This window comes from Ammospiza caudacuta, chromosome 22, assembly GCF_027887145.1.
Source record: "Ammospiza caudacuta isolate bAmmCau1 chromosome 22, bAmmCau1.pri, whole genome shotgun sequence".
In the NCBI taxonomy this organism is placed as follows: domain Eukaryota; kingdom Metazoa; phylum Chordata; class Aves; order Passeriformes; family Passerellidae; genus Ammospiza; species Ammospiza caudacuta.
The window spans coordinates 5,330,913-5,349,927 of NC_080614.1; the positions used below are offsets into that span (position 1 = coordinate 5,330,913).

The 19,015-nt window shown below is 38.5% G+C and overlaps 1 protein-coding gene across 1 annotated transcript in view; it reads right to left on the reverse strand.

The window, feature by feature from the left end:
• Positions 1–775: 775 nt before the first annotated feature.
• The window catches only part of MTOR (mechanistic target of rapamycin kinase), a 73,018-nt gene continuing 54,778 nt past the window's right edge, over positions 776–19,015 (reverse strand). The window contains exons 38-59 of the mRNA XM_058818885.1: positions 17,357–17,472; positions 15,592–15,709; positions 14,680–14,886; positions 14,113–14,213; positions 13,682–13,778; positions 11,291–11,389; positions 10,641–10,763; positions 9,783–9,965; positions 9,062–9,196; positions 8,600–8,774; positions 7,863–7,998; positions 7,053–7,200; positions 6,322–6,444; positions 6,025–6,107; positions 4,941–5,013; positions 4,301–4,375; positions 3,692–3,827; positions 3,319–3,384; positions 3,106–3,186; positions 2,746–2,826; positions 2,217–2,322; positions 776–1,722 (exon numbers count right to left, since the gene is read on the reverse strand). Coding sequence (XP_058674868.1) covers positions 1,707–1,722; positions 2,217–2,322; positions 2,746–2,826; positions 3,106–3,186; positions 3,319–3,384; positions 3,692–3,827; positions 4,301–4,375; positions 4,941–5,013; positions 6,025–6,107; positions 6,322–6,444; positions 7,053–7,200; positions 7,863–7,998; positions 8,600–8,774; positions 9,062–9,196; positions 9,783–9,965; positions 10,641–10,763; positions 11,291–11,389; positions 13,682–13,778; positions 14,113–14,213; positions 14,680–14,886; positions 15,592–15,709; positions 17,357–17,472 — 2,478 coding nt within the window. The 3' untranslated portion in view covers positions 776–1,706. The remainder of the gene's footprint in view (positions 1,723–2,216; positions 2,323–2,745; positions 2,827–3,105; positions 3,187–3,318; positions 3,385–3,691; positions 3,828–4,300; positions 4,376–4,940; positions 5,014–6,024; positions 6,108–6,321; positions 6,445–7,052; positions 7,201–7,862; positions 7,999–8,599; positions 8,775–9,061; positions 9,197–9,782; positions 9,966–10,640; positions 10,764–11,290; positions 11,390–13,681; positions 13,779–14,112; positions 14,214–14,679; positions 14,887–15,591; positions 15,710–17,356; positions 17,473–19,015) is intronic.

Sequence of the window (19,015 nt, forward strand, 5' to 3'; positions counted from 1 at the left end):
TTGGGCAGTGCCCATTCCCTGGGGAGCCTGTTCAGTGCCCCACCACCCTCCGGCGAAAGAACCTTTTCACCTTTTCCTGATGTCCAGCCTAAAACTCCCCTGACACAGCTCCAGCCGTTCCCTGGTCCTGGTCCTGTCACCACAGAGCAAAGATCAATGTGTGCTCATCCTCTTCCCCTCAGGAGGAAGATCCAGACTGCCATTAGTCTCCGCTCAGTCTCCTCCAGGCTGAACAGACCAAGGACCCTCAGTGGCTCCTCTTCCCATCTTTGTGTCCCTTCTTTGTACATTCTAAGGGCTTAAAAATCTTTCTTATATTGTGTCCTTGATAGCCACACCAATGCCCAGAAAGGGGCAAGGGCCAATACCCAAATTTGTGACTGCCACCTGCCCATTTCCCATTTTTGCAGTGCAGCATTTGCACAAGCAGCTGGGGAAGCCCAGGGAATCCCATCCAACACTCCATGCTGTGCCCCTGAGCCCAAGGAAACTGATGTTCTTATCACACAGATGACATCTCATCTTCTGGAAAACAAAAATTTTGGGGTTGCACAGTCACAGTTTGTTTATACAACTGACAGACTTAATTGAGCTGCTGTCAGAAGGGAAATAAAGCCAATGACCTGAAGTGATGTACAAAAAGACAAATCAATGGCAACAGGAACCTTAAAAAAAAAATTGTAATCTGCTTCCCTGTCCCTGCCTAAGAAAGACTTAGGAATAAACAAGAACACAGCCAAAGTGTTTACATTTTGATGTAATTTATTGGCACAAAAATATGCAAATACAACATGGCATCTAAACATGGCTACTCTGTTGTATTTTGTGCATTGTTTTTAATATTTTTAATTCATAAATCATGACTTCACCTTCAACCTCATGTTTAATAGCCATTATTTTCCATTTCAAGTTACAACCAGTTCTCCCCCATCTGCCTCCTGTGCCAAACCCTAACTTTCCCTAGTTATTTCCCAACACTGCTTTTTAACCCAGACACTGCAGGAGGCTCCTAAGTGGTTTATTTGTACCCTGCATCCAATGTGCCACCGATCACTCTGCACAGAGGCACCCCAACTTTGCTCAGGCTCAAGGTTTTCAAATCTTGGATGTGCTCAAAACCCTGATCTAGTCAGAAACACAAATCCTGAACTAGTGTAATGAGCAGATAGACAATTTCCAATTTTGGGCCAAGAATCAAGTTTGAAAACAAGGTACAGGAGGAAACAATGGTAAAATTCTACTTATCTCTCTTTCCAGTTATGCAGCTCCCCCCAAACCTAAATGAAGCCTCCTGCACAAGCGCATGTAGCTGACTGCACCCACATCAACAGGAATGACAGGGCAATAATTAATCTGCAAGTTACTTAGTTACATTGCAAAGTGAGTGAAAACCCGTATAGTTATGTTCAATGGATCTCCAGTTCCCCAAAGACAAAGTGGAACCATAGACATCTGTGGTACAATCAGTCTTCACTGTCCTGGAAACCCAAATCAAGTGTTTTGTTTCAGACAGCTTGTTTTTCCAACAGCAGCTATACATTGGCTTACACCAACTTTTGATATACAATAACTCTTTTCATTTACATTTAAAAATATTTGACAAAGGCTGTATTTCAGTCCAACGTTCCATTCGTGTTTGTAGAAGAGCAAGTTTGGAGTGAAAAAGCCTCCAGAATAAAAGGCTGTGCATACTCTGGAATCTCCTGTTACCAGAAAGGACACCTAAAGAAAATAAAGATATTGTAATAAAGTTGACTTGCATGTAGTTTCACAAAGACAACACTGAGAAGGACTGAGATTCCATACACACTAGGCACCATGTGAGCACAGGCAAAGGTGCCAGGCGATCTTTATCACTTTTAAACATTAGCAGGAAAGAGATTTATTTCCTTAAGCAGAGTTCTAAGTTATCTAACTCTCAAAATGACACTAAATCATCTCTGTTTTATCCTTCAGTGTAGCTTATTTCAAACATTTAAAATGTAAAACCCTTGTCACTACTTATAACAGCAGATTTCCTAGAGGACTGTCTATGGCAATCTACTTCCTAGACACTGTCTGTGTCTATTGCCATGGGATTGCAGAATCTACCAGATCAGATGCAGAATGTGCTATGGCTCCTACAAATAAACAGCTCCAGTGAGGTTCTCTTTAGCAGTTCCCTGCTCAGACTGTTCCAGAGGAGTTTTTCCAGGTTAGCTGAGTGACAAACTCACCATCCAATGTAGCACTGGCACAGGTTCTCGTGAGAAGTTGCTTGTTTGATAAGCAGTTCTACTTGTGTGGGTACGTCGAGAGTTTCGTCATGAGAGAAGTCTCGGCCTTTGAAATTAAAGGATGAAAAAAACCACATAAGGAGTCACAAATCCTGGTCCTAATCCCTTCAGTACATTTTCTGCCAGGTGGGGAGTAGTTTCTTATAAACTTTAAAAGTGTAAAATTTTGCAACTAAATACTGCAAACCATGAAGCCAGGACAGTAGAAAATCAACTTTCACTAACCAGCTAATACATGCAAAATATTAAGTCTTTGTAGTTACAAACACCTCTGTACTTTTCAGTTCAAACTTATTTGCATCTAAATGCAGGCAGAGTACTTGGGTTTTGGACAAAACCAGGAAAATGGCCTCATCCACTTAATCAGAATATGCTAAATTAAAGGTTTAATACGAAATACAAACACCAAGGACAGTGCTGATCCATTAGAATTTAAGTGTCTTTTATATAAACAAAACCAAACACTCACCAGTGAGCTTATCTCGAACCCTGTTGATGATCTGAATTGCCTTCTTATTTAGGGCTTCTGGCTTCACCAGACCATCTCCTACTAAAAGAGAGAAACAGGACACAGAATAAGCACTTCATCTGAGCAATAAAAGCATTTGTACTGCTGTTAGATGTGCCCTTTCCAAATACTATTTTGAGAGCAAACCTAGATGCATTTTCTACAGATACAACTCTTCGTGGGACCTGAGAACATAGATAATTTTTATGCTGACAAGAGACTCTATCTGTCCCATCTCATATAATTGCATTTGGATAATGATGAAATTTTCTGATCTAAGAACAGTTTCTGGATCAGTATAGAAACAACAATGAAACTCACTGAAGGAATGGATGGATTCAGGCACTGTGGTTCCAGTTTTTTTATGGGATGTCTCGCCCAATTCCACACTGTCCAACATTTCTATTGAAAACAACAAAAGCATAAATATGAAGCTTAAAAGCAGCTGAAATATTCTTCTGGAAACATTAGCAAGACTGGTAATCAGCTAATTTGAAGAGCATATTTGTGACATCTTCCATCTTTTCTACTCACCTACTGACTGACTGGTTGAGTAGGAGTCTGTTCTTGTTCGGGAGCGCTTATTGCCCTTTGTATTTGCTGCAAGAAAACAAGGAGTTGGAAAGGATGAACTGCAGTTGCAGTGTTTCAGAGCAAATTTGTCCACAAAAAATACAGATTTGGTTGCCTTTCTCCTTCTCCAGATTTGATGTCACCTGAAAATAATTTCCATTTCCTGATCACTGCTGTCATTTCATATTAAAATCCCTAAAACTGTGTGCACACAGCAATAGCACATGCAAACTAACAGTTAGATCAGATTGTTTGAAAACACACTGGATTTCAGGCTTCTTGATTTCTTGTATGCATATTCTCTTGCTGTCAGTATTTTATCAGAATCACTTACTGTCCATCAATCTCCAATTCAACAAGGGATCATAGACAAAGGCCTCCAGCACAGCCATGACACTGTCCTTGTGCTCACGCAGCACCTCCATCACTGTGTGACAGGTGATCCTATAGTTCCCATCAAGGCCTGTCACCTTTGGAAGGAGAAGAAGTGAATCAACAGCTTTGTTCACTCTGCAACACTTAGGGAGCAGGAAGTAGCTTGGAACTGGAGTTGTCTATGCTTTGTTCATTAATAGAAGACATACATTAATTACAAACTAAGAAGCTCTCTCCTCCATGAGGATGATCTTTATAAAGTACCATGCAACTGACTGTGTCTGCTTGATAGAAACAGCTGTTTGAAATGGGGAAACTAAGGAAGGCCTAAGAAATTAGAGGAATTTCAGGGTACTTTATTTTCTAACTAAAAAGTTGCTTTGCACTGTAATGTACTGCAGATATCACAGGCAACGTTAACTCACAGAAAACCAAGCTTAAATATTAACACCTCAGGTTCTTAAGGAGTGGAAAAGTTTAGCCACAACAAAAAAAACCCATGAGAAACTGAGAAATGGTTGCCATTTTCCCTAGGAACAGTCCCCTCCAAATCAGAGGGAATTCTTACCTCCATAGCATTTGTCAGCATCCTTGTTAATCTAAATGGAATCTTCTCAGGGAACTTTTCTCTTGTCATTGCAACCTAAACACATGATGATGGAGACCAAGTAAATTAATAGCTAACTTACTTTAAAAAAGTTATTAAAAATTAACTTTTAACCTAACCCAGCATTAAGATCCCAGTATTAAGTACTGGGATCTTTTTGCTACAATCTTGAAGGTTTTATTCCAAATAGGAAATAAAGTCACAGTTCTATGTTCCTCAGTTTTCACAAATTACTCAGAGAAGCTGGATGATAAATTTGATAACAAAGGGAAAACTCAAGTGCCCAGCAACACAGACTGCCTATCAGCAGCTTAAATTGCTCCAAGAAATTTAATGGAAGTGAAATTTCATGGACACTTCCATGAAACTTCCATTAACATTTCTTTGCTTGTTCCAGTGGTCACATAATCCCCATGACATGCTTCTGAGATAAAGTGTCTTTTATTTTACAGACAGATAAAGGGAGGCTCAAAAGAGAGCCAAAGGGTTTGCCCAGGATCAGACTCCAAGGTCAGTTTGTCCTGGCTTATAGATTAATTTCTGTTCCACCAGAAAATGTGAAATATTACTGAAAATGTCATGTCCAAATACACAGGCTTACCTCAAAACAGTCCCCAAAGTCGATATGCAGGATCTTTCCACTCAGTCTGTCTAACATCAGATTGGAAGGGTGTCTTTGGTGAAGGAGTGGGACAAAAACCAGACCATCAGTGACAGACCATTACAAAAAACCCAAAGTAAATCACAGCAGCTTCAATATATTTATCTTCATAAACAAGAGCAGCCAGTGGTAGCTTGCTTGTCTGAGATCTTCAATCTCAGGATGACCAGGAAACTTTCCTGACAGTGTGTTTTGTAATTACCTCTCACAAGTAAGAGATTTTCTCATCTTGGAAGATAAATAACCTCCTGGGCAAGAATGATCAGTACCTTTCTTGGATATGAATATTTATTTTTCAGTTAGGATAAATTTTTCCACTTGTTTTATGCTTTTTCTTTTTTTTTTAGTGTAGAAAAATGTAATGCATTATGCTGCACTTGAAGTAACACAAATTGTTTTACCACCAACAGAGAAGAAAATCAATCCAGACTAGCAAAACTACAGTGCTGAATTCATGCTTACATCTTCCAATTTTGTCTTAATTCAATTTTCAAAGGTTTATAACTTCATGTTAGAGACTTTAAATCAAATATACATTGTCTTTAAAAGTATTTTGGAAGTTATATTGTTAACAAAATGGATGGAGAAAGATTTCCCATTCTGTGAAAGGGCAAAATTAGAACTTGTGGTGGTCCTTAATGTAGTTCCATGTGCATTCACTTCAAAAAGGAAGAAGGTCTTACTTGTACTCAAGATACACAAATTGCATTTCATACCTGTAGTGCTGAAAATAACAGCATATATAATATAATATAATATAATATAATATAATATAATATAATATAATATAATATAATATTATATAATATTATATTATATTATATTATATTATATTATATTATATTATATTATATTATATTATATTATATATAAAAATAATTAAGACCTGAAAGATGGTATCACTACAACTCAGCAGAAACCACAATGGAAGATGTTATCACAAGAACAGAACAGATTCAGGAATGAACTGATGCCTTCACAATCTCTGTTTTTAAATAAAAGAAACCTTTACAGCTTTACTTACCTGTCCCCAAGGCCCAAAATGTACCCAACCATTGACATCACAGCCAGTGAACGGGTGTAATTTGTTCTTCTGTCAAACCATACCTAAAGTGGAGACAAAATAGAAATAAACAAAATACAAAGAAACCCAAAATAAATTAAAAATAAAATAAAATTTAAAAATACAAAAAATAAACCAAAATACATGTTCTGCAGTGATACAGCTGGGGTTTAGGATAAATAAACTCCATCTCTCACTCTTTCTGCAGAGAAGATAATTGCACACTCTGCTGTTTGCCAGTTCTGGTGTTGCACTCACCTCTGAGCTTGGACTTTTTAACCACAGCAGTTTGGCAAGGTCATCCCCAGCTGTGTTATTGACAGCATGTTCAAATACTTCTACTTTCTGCATCAGAGTCAGGTGGTCATAGTCTGGAGCCATCTGTAATTCAGAAGTGACATTCAGCAAGTTAAAAAGCCACTTCCAGTAGCTTCTGGTTGTACTGTGAGAAACACAGTCATCACAAATAATTTCATATCAAGTTTATACTTAAACTGACCAGTTTGTTTCAAACACAGTGAGATAATCACATAACAGTGAAGAATTGTTTTTAAATGGGATAGCAAATGATTTAGTATCCACAAAGTCAGCAGCCCACAGCCCTATTGAACTAAAAATCTGCACAGGTAAGTATTTTTCAAAAACCATTATCCAAATAAGTCTCCTGGGCTTTCCTTTTTGACAGGAGATTTCAAATTTTCTTGTAGTGTTCACTTTCTCCAATCTGCCCAATTTTGGTCCTGCTGCTTAGACACAATGTTTGTAATTCCAGCAGCACAGCACCTTGTACGAGACACGTCACAGCCATGCAAAATTCCCAACACACACCACTTATCAAATAGCAACACCTTGTGCTCACTAACTCTCATCTAAATATGTTTTATTTATTGTAACAATCAGAAAAGAGGCAGAGGAAGAAGCCTTGCATAGTTTTCCTTCACTAAGACACTGGTGGGCTAAAAGAATGTACCAGAACCTTTGCTCCTTACCCTGAGCATGATGCGGTGCTCGATGTTGAGCAGGATCTTTTTCTTCTCCCTGTAGTCCCTGATAAGAGCGTGCAGGGTGTCACAGTGGGGCACCCAGCCAATTAATCCTGAATTTGTAGACAGTGGAATGACAGCATATCTCTGGATGCTGTGGGAAAAAATAGAAAATCACAGCTCAAATTGTTGTAGATTGTAACTTAATATTTGAGATGTTTAAAACAACTACTGTTAAATCTGATTCCGGTCCAAATTGTCAAATATTGCTCTGCTTGTCTTTTCAAAGAGATTTCAAACACACATTTTGCACAGATTGTTGCCAGGTAATCCACAGACAAGCTCAAAGTTTATGTGGTTTTCACTGAAAGGCTTCTTTCAGAAGGTACGTGCTATGTCACCCACAGTGATCTGTTATCTGCACAGGATATTTGATGTGTTCTTGCTTGGAAGACACTGCAGAATTGCACTCAGTGACTCTTCACCAAGCTATTTAGAGACTAAAATAAAAATCTTTGGCAAAACCCCATTCTCAGGCTCCTAAGTGCTCAAGGTGTCTTGAAATAGGCATTGCTTCAAAGACCATAACAATTTACAAGACAGGACTTCAATTAAATAAAACAAACAATCCCTTCTGATACATTTCCTCCATGCTTGATTTCTATGAACGCTGGTTTCCTTTTTAATTAACTTAGTTCCAAGATTTGCCATTTCTTCCCAACACCACTGCTTGTGCCAAGGTTTACTTGCAAAGCTGCAGCTGTGTAAGGAGTCACAAATGCAGAAGCATTTTCAGTGATTACACCGAGCACACACCTGAGGTTTTTACGAAGAGAAGTTGGGTCATTTGCTAACAGAGTGTTGACCAACCCAAAAAGCTGCATCACTCTTTCATCTTGGCGAAGGTCTTCGTGGCCTTTCAGAAGGAATACAAACTCATGGCCATTGCTTCCTGCAAAAAGAATTAGGGCACAAAAGTTTATTCTCATTGAATAAACAGACAGGAATAAACACACATGCACCCAAAAGTGGAAAGTGTGGCAGTCAGACTGTGACGGTGTTCACAGGGGTCTGAGGATGAGAGAAGAGATGAGGATCTGACTCCATGTTTCAGAAGGCTGATTTATTATTTTATGATATATATTACATTAAAACTATACTAAAAGAATAGAAGAAAGGATTTCATCAGAAGGCTGGCTAAGAATAGAAAACGAAAGAATGAATAACAAAGGCTTGTGTCTCGGACAGAGAGTCTGAGCCAGCTGTGATTGGCCATTAATTAGAAACAACCAACATGGGCCAATCACAGATGCACCTGTTGCATTCCACAGCAGCAGATAATAATTGTTTACATTTTGTTCCTGAGGCCTCTCAGGTTCTCAGGAGAAAAAATCCTAAGGAAAGGATTTTTCAGAAAATATCGTGGCTACATTTGACCGATTAAGAAAAACTTCACCTGAAAGGAAAGGTTGTAGAGGTAAATATATAGTTGGACCTAAGAGCAACAACTGTTTAAATACTGGAATAGCAAAGTGAAAACTGCTCTGTCTCACCCATTAATGTCAGCTTCCTGGGTCTCTGCTTGGAGGTGATGACCTGCAGTGAGGGAGCGATGGACTGGATCCGGATGATGGGCTGGTTGGGGTCGTACGTCCCTGGCACTGCCAACTCCAGATCCCGGCACATCAAGAGTTTTGGTGACACATACTGGAGCTCCAAAGAAGTGAGCTACCAAAACCAAAAGAAATACAACCCCTTAGAATTTCAGTTCAATCTCACAGGAGCATCTGAAGTGTTCATGCTGTCAAGGGACCTAAAACAGTTCAGGCCGTGACCAATACTTCAGGTATTTGCAGGAATTGGTGCATAAACACAAAAATTGCAGCAAACCCTATGCAGTTATTTCCAGAATACCTAATTAGTATGTTTTGAATAACCAGAAAACATAAAGCAAAGGTTGGTATACTGACACCTTGCACTGTAAGACCCACAAAGATCTGAATCTCCTCCCTCACCTGTGGCAGCTGCTTTGAGATCCGTCGGAACACATGATAATAGAGATCCCAAGCCTGAGTTAGGTCTTTGACATTTCCTGATTTCATATACTTCCTGCACCACTCCTGAGCTTCCATGAGATCCCTGCCATAGGCCTAGGGATTCAAACAACAGAAAAATGAATTTCAACAGATTGTAGTGTAACAGGTGGAGCCCACTTAACACCCACAAAGAGCATCAGTCTCTTTTCAAGCTGCACTACAAATACTTGATCTCACATTTTTATAGCAGATTAGAATTTTATAGCATTTTTATAGCAGATCCAGGAATTCCTGGATCCAAGATCTGCATTGAATTTATCAAACAACATTGCTCACAAGTAGATTTCATTATAGGAGGAACTGAATGCTTAGAACCACCCTTTAACAGTAAGCTTACAAGCTCAGTGAGTTCTGTTATCTGTGCTAGTGCTTACTGTGAACAAAGCAGAATAATTAACAGCAGAGCAGTCTGTCCCTATCAGACACCCTGCCAATACAAGACTCCAGGGCAATTCAGACTACCATGGCCTCTTATAGTCACCAAAAGTGACACAGATCTGAAGATAAACATCAATAATGAAATCTGCAACTAACATAATGAGTCCCAAGAGATTCACTTTTTGTGTTAAATGGCAAAGGTTCTCGTAACACATCTGGGACAGCTGTTACTGCAGAACACCTCTGGGCCATTTGCTGATACCTGATTGAAGGATGTCTCCTTTAAAGTCTGAGGCCCTCGCTCCATCATGGCATGAAGTGGTTCCAGCACCTCAAACATTCCCTTTACATTTCTTTCTCCAAAATACAGACGAGATGCTTCTTCCAACCCTTCATGCCACATCTCATGCCACAGGATGGCCACACGAATCAGCTCTTCACTCACCTGTTTTAGGACAGAAAAAAAGATTAAACTTCTAAAGAAATCCCTGGGACTGGGTCCTGACTTAAAATTGCAAAACTCTTCTCTAATGTTATGAAGTATTTATTCCTGGAAGCCAGAGGGAGCCACAAGAACAACCATGGTGATGGCACATTTTTTCTGTAAGAAGCCAACCATGCTTTTCTCACCTTATTTGTTACCTTTGAAATTTTCTACAACCATAGTGATGGCACATTTTTTCTGTAAGAAGCCAACCATGCTTTTCTCACCTCTTATTACCTTTGAAATTTTCTACATGTTTGTGCAGCTTGGCCTGAAGCATTATTTGTCATTTATTCATAGAAATCTTTATCAAATTAATTATATTACTCTTTCTATGCTATGCTCAGTAAGTTTTGTTTCTACTTCCCATTAAGCAAAACCACCTCTTTATGGAACAAAGATTTTTCATGTATTTCTTCTCTAAATTTATTCATAAGGAAACACAAAAACTTAGTGTGTGAATTATTGTAAAATGGAAGCATTCTCTGGAAATTACATGGATACTGTAACTTCTACCAGTTGCAAATACCTCAAATTAATTACACTTGAAGAGAATCAACAATGAATGGTCATTTTGTGTTACTATAACTGACATCCATCCATCCAACATAACACAATGCTACACTGAGCACTCACCATCATTGCCTGCTGCACCAGAGTGTTGCTATGCTCACACATGTTTTTCAAGATCTTATTTGCAGCATTGTGCCGAGCAGTGGTCGTGGATTTAGAGGCCACAGTCAAAGGATAGATCAAAGCCTGCAAGGGACAGCAACCAATAATACTTTAGAACCCCAAAGAACAGCTACATTAATAATTAGCAAAGCATTAACATTAGCCCTAGGAATCAACAGGAGGAAGCAAGCTTGCTTCTGAAAAGCAGTGATAGGAATTTACTACTGAAATTCTTCTGATCCAACAACAGGCTGTCAAGACTTTAATTCACTGAATAGCAGAATGACATTGAGAGCCTCTTTCAAACTGGAAGAACAAAAATAGGTCATAGGATTTTGTGATATTCCACACTGGAAAGAAATTTAGATAAAACCTGTGAGGAAGGTTCTCAGACATTTAAGGTGATTTGCACTGCCCAGCAGACATTAAATTACATTACACAAAGAGTTCTTCCAGGCTGCATGGCTCATTCACCTCCTTCCCTTTTTATGTGAAGTGCTGAGGTGAAAGCAGCAGCAGCAGCAACAGAAACTGCCCCCATCTTCACTGCTACCCCTTGCTGTGACCCCTGTGCAGCACTGTGAGAACTGCTGCTCTGACCCCCGGCTCACCTGCGGGTGGTAGCGCCCGATGTCTGTCAGCAGCTGGTGGATGAGCCGCCCCACCAGCGGCCGGGGGGTGTCAATCCTGGCGATCAGCTGGGGGATTACCTGGCAGCAAGGAGAGGAGAATAAACACTCCTGTCTACAGCATCTGCAGGCAGCCCCCAGCGAGGGGGAGAGAATGATGAGGAGGATTCCACTCATAGCAGAAGGCTAACTCATTACTTTAGTATACTATACTATTCTATACTATATTACACTATTATACTAGGTTATACTGTGTAGTTTATTATACTATATTATTCTATACTGCATAGAGTATAGAATAATAGAGTATAATAAAGTATATGGTGTAATATAGAATAATATAGTATAATAAAGTAATTATATAAATGTATAATTACTTTATTATAATAATTTAGTATAATAAAGTATATATATAAGTATAGATTCATATATACTATATATTACATTATATTACACCATATACTTTATTATACTCTATTATTCTACACTGTGTAGTGTACAGAATAATATAGTGTTATATTCTATATATCGACTATACATAGTCAATAAAGTATATAGTGTAATATAGTATAGAATAATATAGTATAATAAAATAATATTATAAAAAGATATATTTACTTTATTATACTAATTTAGTATAATAAAGTAAGTATATATGTAAGTATATATACATATATACTATATATTACACTATATACTTTATTATACTATATTATCCTATACTGTGTAGTGTATAGAATAATATGGTATAATAAAGTTTATAGTGTAATATAGTATGGAATAATATAGTAAAATAAAGGAATTATATATTATATAAATATATAATTATTTTATTATAATAATTTAGTATAATACATTTGGTATAATAAAGTTTAATTAATAAATTTAGTACAATAAAATTTAGTATAATAAAGTATTTATATAAGTACATATACATATATACTATATATTACACTATTACACTATATACTTTATTATACTATATTACTCTATACTATGTAGTGTATAGAATAATCTAGTATAATAAAATATATAGTGTAATATAGTATAGAATAATATAGCATAATAAAGTAATTATATATTATATAAATATATACTTTATTATAATAAAGTAATTTTTATAATAAATTTAGTATAATAAAGTTTAATTTATACATTTAGTATAATAAAATTTAGTATAATAAAGTATATATAGTATATATACATATATACTATATATTATACTATATACTTTATTATACTATATTATTCTACCCTGTGTAGTGTATAGAATAATATAGTATAATAAAGTATATAGTGTAATATAGTATAGAATATTATAATAAAGTAATTATATATTATATAAATATATAATTACTTCATTATAATAAAAGTAGTTTGGTATGATAAATTTAGTATAATAAAGTTTAATTTATACATTTAGTATAATAAAATTTAGTATAATAAAGTAAGTATATATATAAATAAATAAATAAATAAATATGTTACACTATATTACATTACATCTAAACTGAATCTGCCAAGCACTCAACTCTGCACACATGGCAAAGAATCTCGTGACAGTCCCAACACACACACCCACACCTGCCCCTGACAGGCCAAGGAAACAAAACCCCATCACTTTGGCTAAACAATCCTCATGCTGCATTCTAGCTTTGCACAATCACAGGCACAGCAAATAAGAGTTGTGTTTTCTTTCTCTGAGGTTCAGAGAATGTGAAACCCAGAAATATTCTTGGGAAGAGCTGTGCCTTGCTTTTCTCTGTGAATAGAAATGTGGTGACACCTGTTACCTCATGTGTTCAGTGCCCCAGCTGTTCTGCCCCCTCCTAGAGACCTGACAGTCTAAAGGAGACAGGGAAGCCCACCACTCATTTTTGAGTTGCTCAGAGGGTAACACAAGGCTCCCAAGAGAAATGTACAACAGTTCAATGAGATTACAACTGTTCTGTGCAAAACTGTCACAGGATCCTACTAAGGAAAGATGCTTCTTTAAGTATAATGCTTAAATAGGAAATAAAGTATTTTTAAATTTAATTACAAGAATCAAATTCTACAATGCAATCCTTAAATAGACTGTGAACTACATCAAAGCAGGACAGTGGTGTTTTATACTTGATCACCACTGAATGCTTGTCATCTTTAATTTACAAATTTTCATTCTTTCTCATTAATATGCACTAATCTGCATATAAATACAGAAACATTTCTCATTTTTCTGTTCAAGATGCTTGTTAAATCAGTCACAGACTGCACTGCACACTGCTCTCAGCACTCACCTATGGAGGACTGTTCACCAAGGGATCATAGTAGATATCATGCAGCAAATCCCCAAACTACCCCAGAACTGTGATTTCTCTTTGTGTTACTTACCTGCAGCCAGGTGTCTATTTGGATTGCCTTGACTCCTTCCACCAAAGCCTCATTCACATCAGGCCAATGACCATAGTCAAACCACAGAGTAAGGACTCTGAAAAAGAGAAATACTTTTGTTAGGAACAAACAAACAAACACACAACCAAACAAAAACAAAAAAACCCCACCAACTAACCAACAAATAAAACCCCATCACAAAACCCCCAAACAAACAAACAAAAAACCCCCAACCCAAATCCTATTTACAAGGAACTTTTCTTCCCACAGCCATCAGAATGCAGGGATAATCCATCCAACAAAAACTAGCCTGGACCAAAGCATTCACTTAATTCAACCATAACAAAAAAGGGCAGAAATGTGTTCTACCTAATCTGAAACCATGTGTTCTTATCAGCTGGATTTCATTTACTATGTGCTTTATTATGTACCTTAGAGTGTCTTGCAGGTTGTTTCCTCGAGACAGAGAAATGGATCTGAAGAAACCCTGGACAGCAGGGACTGTGTACATCAGGAGGGTCTTGGATAAATCCTTTTGGAATGAAATTGCTGCATTAGTTCTATGCAAGCACATCAGCCCACATGAATCCTAAACTCAAGAAGGGGAAAGAGGAAGAAATATGTGGAAATATAGACCTAATCCCCATTGTAGCTGACTTCTGCTCCTATTCTTCTCCTACAGGACATGTTGCTCCTAGAATTTTATGTTTTGATTGACTACACAAAGATCTTTCAGGCAGGCAGGGAAAATGCTGTTAAGTGGTTTTATACTTCAGTTTGTTCAGCCTAAAAACTACCTTACTATAACTGGTAAATGAAAGAGATTCCTCAGAGTCTTCCATGAAGGGCCTAACTAGCAGAATTTGTTAATGCTCTGTATCCCCTATCACAGCCCATTTAGCTAATAATCATCTGTGTTAATTTAGCCCATGATTTTTTTCCTGTGTCTAAGCAGTAAATACCAATCTCTCAAGAAGAAGAGGGAGGAAGGAGGGTACCTCAGTGACTTTTTTCTGCACTGGGGATGGGATGGGACTGTTCTCAGTGCTCTCTGCATCACTCTCACTGTTGCTGCCCTCCGTGTTGGCGCTGGTGATGCTGGCGCCGCTCGCATGACGCAGTTTCTTCTTCTCATCTCTGGCCTGGTTTTGATGTTTATAGTGAAGCACTGCCTCAAAGTTCATCACTGCCCAGGCATGCCAGGCCTGCCAAGAGGACAGAACACAAGTCAGACTCCTTTCTGCAACTGGCACTTCCTAATTGTTAAATATAATCCAACCTTTCTGTGTCTGCAAAGTAATATCCTGCAGACAACACAAAGCTTTTTAATTTGAACTGTCTTATTATCTTAAATAATATCATGTTGACTTCTTGGCCTGGAACTCCCTGTTGAATAGTAAAGCAAATGAGCTCTGTACCAAAAATTAAATTATATTTGCATATAGCTTGATTTTTCAAAGGCTAAAATGAAAATTAATATGTTAGGCCTCGGGGATGTGTAATGGGAAAAAAATACAAGAGATGGCTGCCCCAGAGAAGATCTGGCACCAAATAATAATTGAGATATCACAACCACGAAATCAAAGGCTCTTTGGAGAATTAACAACAGGGCTACTTTCCTTGTTTCAAGTATACTGACTGAGAACAAGTTAAATTTTTCCATTTTCTTTCTCCTTCATTGCTAACTGACAACAGGAGAGAGTCTCAAAAGCAAGATAAGAAACTGAATTGTGGCCTAAATCTCAGGATTACCTTGGGCCACTTTCTCTGTTTTTTGGTTCTGTTTTGGTTTTTTTTTAATCCTACTGGCAGTAACAAGGCAGACAGTTATGGGAGGTCTTCCAATGAACACCTTCCTTTCCTGCACTATGGGATTTGATAAAATTTATCTGGAAATTTTCTGTACTGACCTTGTACCAGTTGCGATCATGCTCCGTTGCAGCACTGTAATATTGCAAGACTTTGGGGATGGTGCTCTCATTGATGCCTTGCAGGTTCAGCTGCCACTCACCCAGTTTCAGGAAACACCTAGTTAAGCAAAGGGATTATTGATTCAAAAGCTAAAATAAAAAACAAAGCCTCTGGATTAAAAGGCTAACTTGCTGTCTGGAGTCTAAAGGACATTCCATGCGGTGAATTCAGCCAGGTAGCCTCTCCTGCAGGCTGGATGCAAGATTCAAAATATCTCCATCTTGTTTGTAGTGTGAAACTAACTAGTTGAAGGTTTAATTTAAGAGGAAAAGTGGGGATCAAACTTTTTCCTCATCTGTATAAGTTATAAAATAAATGTAAGAAGTAGGTAACAGCAACATTGAAAGACTTCATCAGTCTGTGCTGATAAATCATACATGTGCTGCTGAGCTTACTGAGCACCACATGAATGAGCTTTCTGGGGAGAACACTGGGGAGACAAACAAACAATGCAAACACAGGGGAACTGTTCTTTCCCCAGCCAGAACCCCATTAAGTCATTCCCTCCTAGAGGAAAGGAAAAATAACATTTTTACTGCAGCAGGGTGGGGTTGTCAAGGTTTGCCCAAAACTTAATACTTTGCTCCCTCAGCAGGCTTTAAATGCCACAGTTAGGACATGGCTGTCCTTTCTGTATTTTGAGTTTTCCAGAAAGCATTGTGCAAGACAAATACTGTATGCAAATGATTACAAATTTGTTTTTCATTATAGTCACTGAAAAAATAAGAGAATGGTTTTACCAAGGGTTCCCATCCTCATAAAAGCAAATTGAATGCACACCTCCCTTCAAAAAGAGCAAACATTCAATAGAAAGCACTATGCAATTTTTACTTTAAACTGAAAAAAACCAGATCTGGCATCTACAGATCCACAGAGAAAAATGGAAAAAGGGTTTTTATGCAACAGTATTGTAAGAGACCATCACATGCTAGGCACCTACTGCCCAAAGCACTGCTGTTGTGCTTGGCAGCCTGTGCACTTCATACAGATATGCCAGGCTTGTGTGGGGAGTGCTTCTTTCCCAGTTACCAAATCTCCTGAAAAGCAAAGAAACAGACATGCTGAGAGCTCTGCTCCTGCCAACGAGCCCAGGGCTGGAAAAATACAACCAGGCACCAGCAACAAATATAATCTTGTTTAGGCTGATGTGCCCCAGTGACATTTACTGAACATTACATGGTAGATAAGAATGAAATACTGTCACAGGATTTTCTGAAAAATCCTTTCCTTAGGATTTTTTCTCCTGAGAAGCTGAAAGGCCTGAGGAACAAAATGTAAACATTGATTATCTGCTGCTGTGGAATGCAACAGGTGCATCTGTGATTGGTCTCATGTGGTTGTTTCTAATTAATGGCCAATCACAGTCCAGCTGTCTGGACTGTCTGGTCAGCCACAAGATTTTGTTATCACTCCATTCTTTCCTTTCCTTTCAGGCCTTCTGATGAAATCCTTTCTTCTATTCTTTTAGTATAGTTTTAATATAATATATATCATAAAATAATAAAACAGCCTTCTGAAACATGGAGTCAGATCCTCATCTCTTCCTGGGACACCTGTGAACACCACCACATAACACCAAAGCAGCTAAATGAGAAATCCTGTTCTTTTAATCAAAGAATTTGTCTGAAATGTGTCACCCTCGGGGACCCTGCACTTCAGGAAAGGGTTCAGTTTGAGTTAGAGCTGAAGGGTGCCCATGCTGACCGTGCCATGAGTTTATGGAGCTCCTGTTTGTGCTGCTGGTCCTCAGTGGCGATGGCGTGCTGGGCCTGCTGCTGCATGGTCTGCACAAAGTGCTGCATGTGCTGGAATGCATCAATCTGCAAAGGATGAAGGCAGTCAGCACCACAGGCTTAAATATCATTTCTCACGGGAGAAAGACAATGTAGAAGTGATTTTCACAGAAATAAAAATACATGGTTTTGTTTTCTTTCAAAGCTTTTCACCCATTAATATCCCTCTAAAGTCACTTTACACTTTAAGTATGTCTAAATAAATGAGGAGGTTAGAGATTCTTATTGTCTCTGAAATTGCTAAACTGAGGAACAAATAACTGCATCCTTCCAGTGCCAGCACACCTTCACTGTCATACAGACAGAGAGCCAAAGGTATGACTGACCATAACTCATGATGGGCAAGAACTCCACTCTGCCAAAGCAACAAGGTCACCTGTTGTGGTGTGCTGTATTGTCCCATTTTGGCCTTCCAGGTCACTTTCCCAGGTGTGCCTATACTCTCTCCCTTCCCCCTTACCCCCATGCTGAGTGAGTCCTGTCACTCAGACTTAACATTCCAGCAAGGCGTCGTGTGGTTGGTCAAGTTCAAAGGATGCCCCTATGCCCAGGGGTCATTGGCCTGTCTGGGTGTCATCTTCCCCTGAGACCCTGCCCCTCTCACCTGGTTGGTGGCTCACCTGTACCTCCCCTCCCCCTGTCCCTGAGCTTAAAAAGGTGATCAGACCATGCGGTCGGTCGGGTTTCTGTTGGAGCACTTGCTCACGTTCAGACCTCTGTAACCATGGAATAAACCTCTGGACATTAAACCCTCCAGCAGAATCCTCTCCTTTTTCTCTTCACCATCGCCTGAAGCTATTTCTCTTGAGGTAACGGGGTTCCAACAAGCCTGGACTTGTTCAGTGCCCAGCTGCAACCACCAGCAAGCCAAGGTATCTCTGGGGTGATACACCGCAGTTGCTGCCTTTGGCCCAGCAGCGAGGGTCAGACTGGCCCAGGCACAATCTAACTGGTAATATTGGGAGCCTTTTTTTTTCCAATAGTCACCTGTACAGGGAGAAAGCTCCAACAGCAGAGAATGTCCCTGGGAGATACAGAGATGCATTTTCAGCTGAGCATGAACTTAGCCTGGCAATTGCAACCATCAAATGTTTATAGCTTACAGACTGGATCTGACCAGGACAATCCTGAACAGACAGGATCACAAATCCAGAGAAGCCTACCTATAATATGCTATGGGCAGACAAAAAAACCCCAAAAACAACAACAAAAAAAACCCCAAAAATCCAAACCCAAATCTACCAAAAAACCCCCAAAAAACCAAACCAAAAAAAAAAAAAAAAAACAAAGCCCCACAAAAAAAAAAAAAAAAAAAAAAAAAAAAAAACCAAAAAAAACCAAAAACCAAACCCATGACAATTTGAGAAAATAATGCCTGAAGGAAAACTTGCAGCTTTCTGATCTTCTCTGCTAACCTTTCAGCTTTGTCTGGGCTTGAAGTACACATCATGAGTTGTTTCAACAAATTAAAGTTTGGTTTTCTCCTAAAGTTATTGAAGAAGTTCAAATGTGTATTACTCCTTTGACAGAATATTATACAGGGCAGTAGTGCTAAAGCAACTTTCACTAC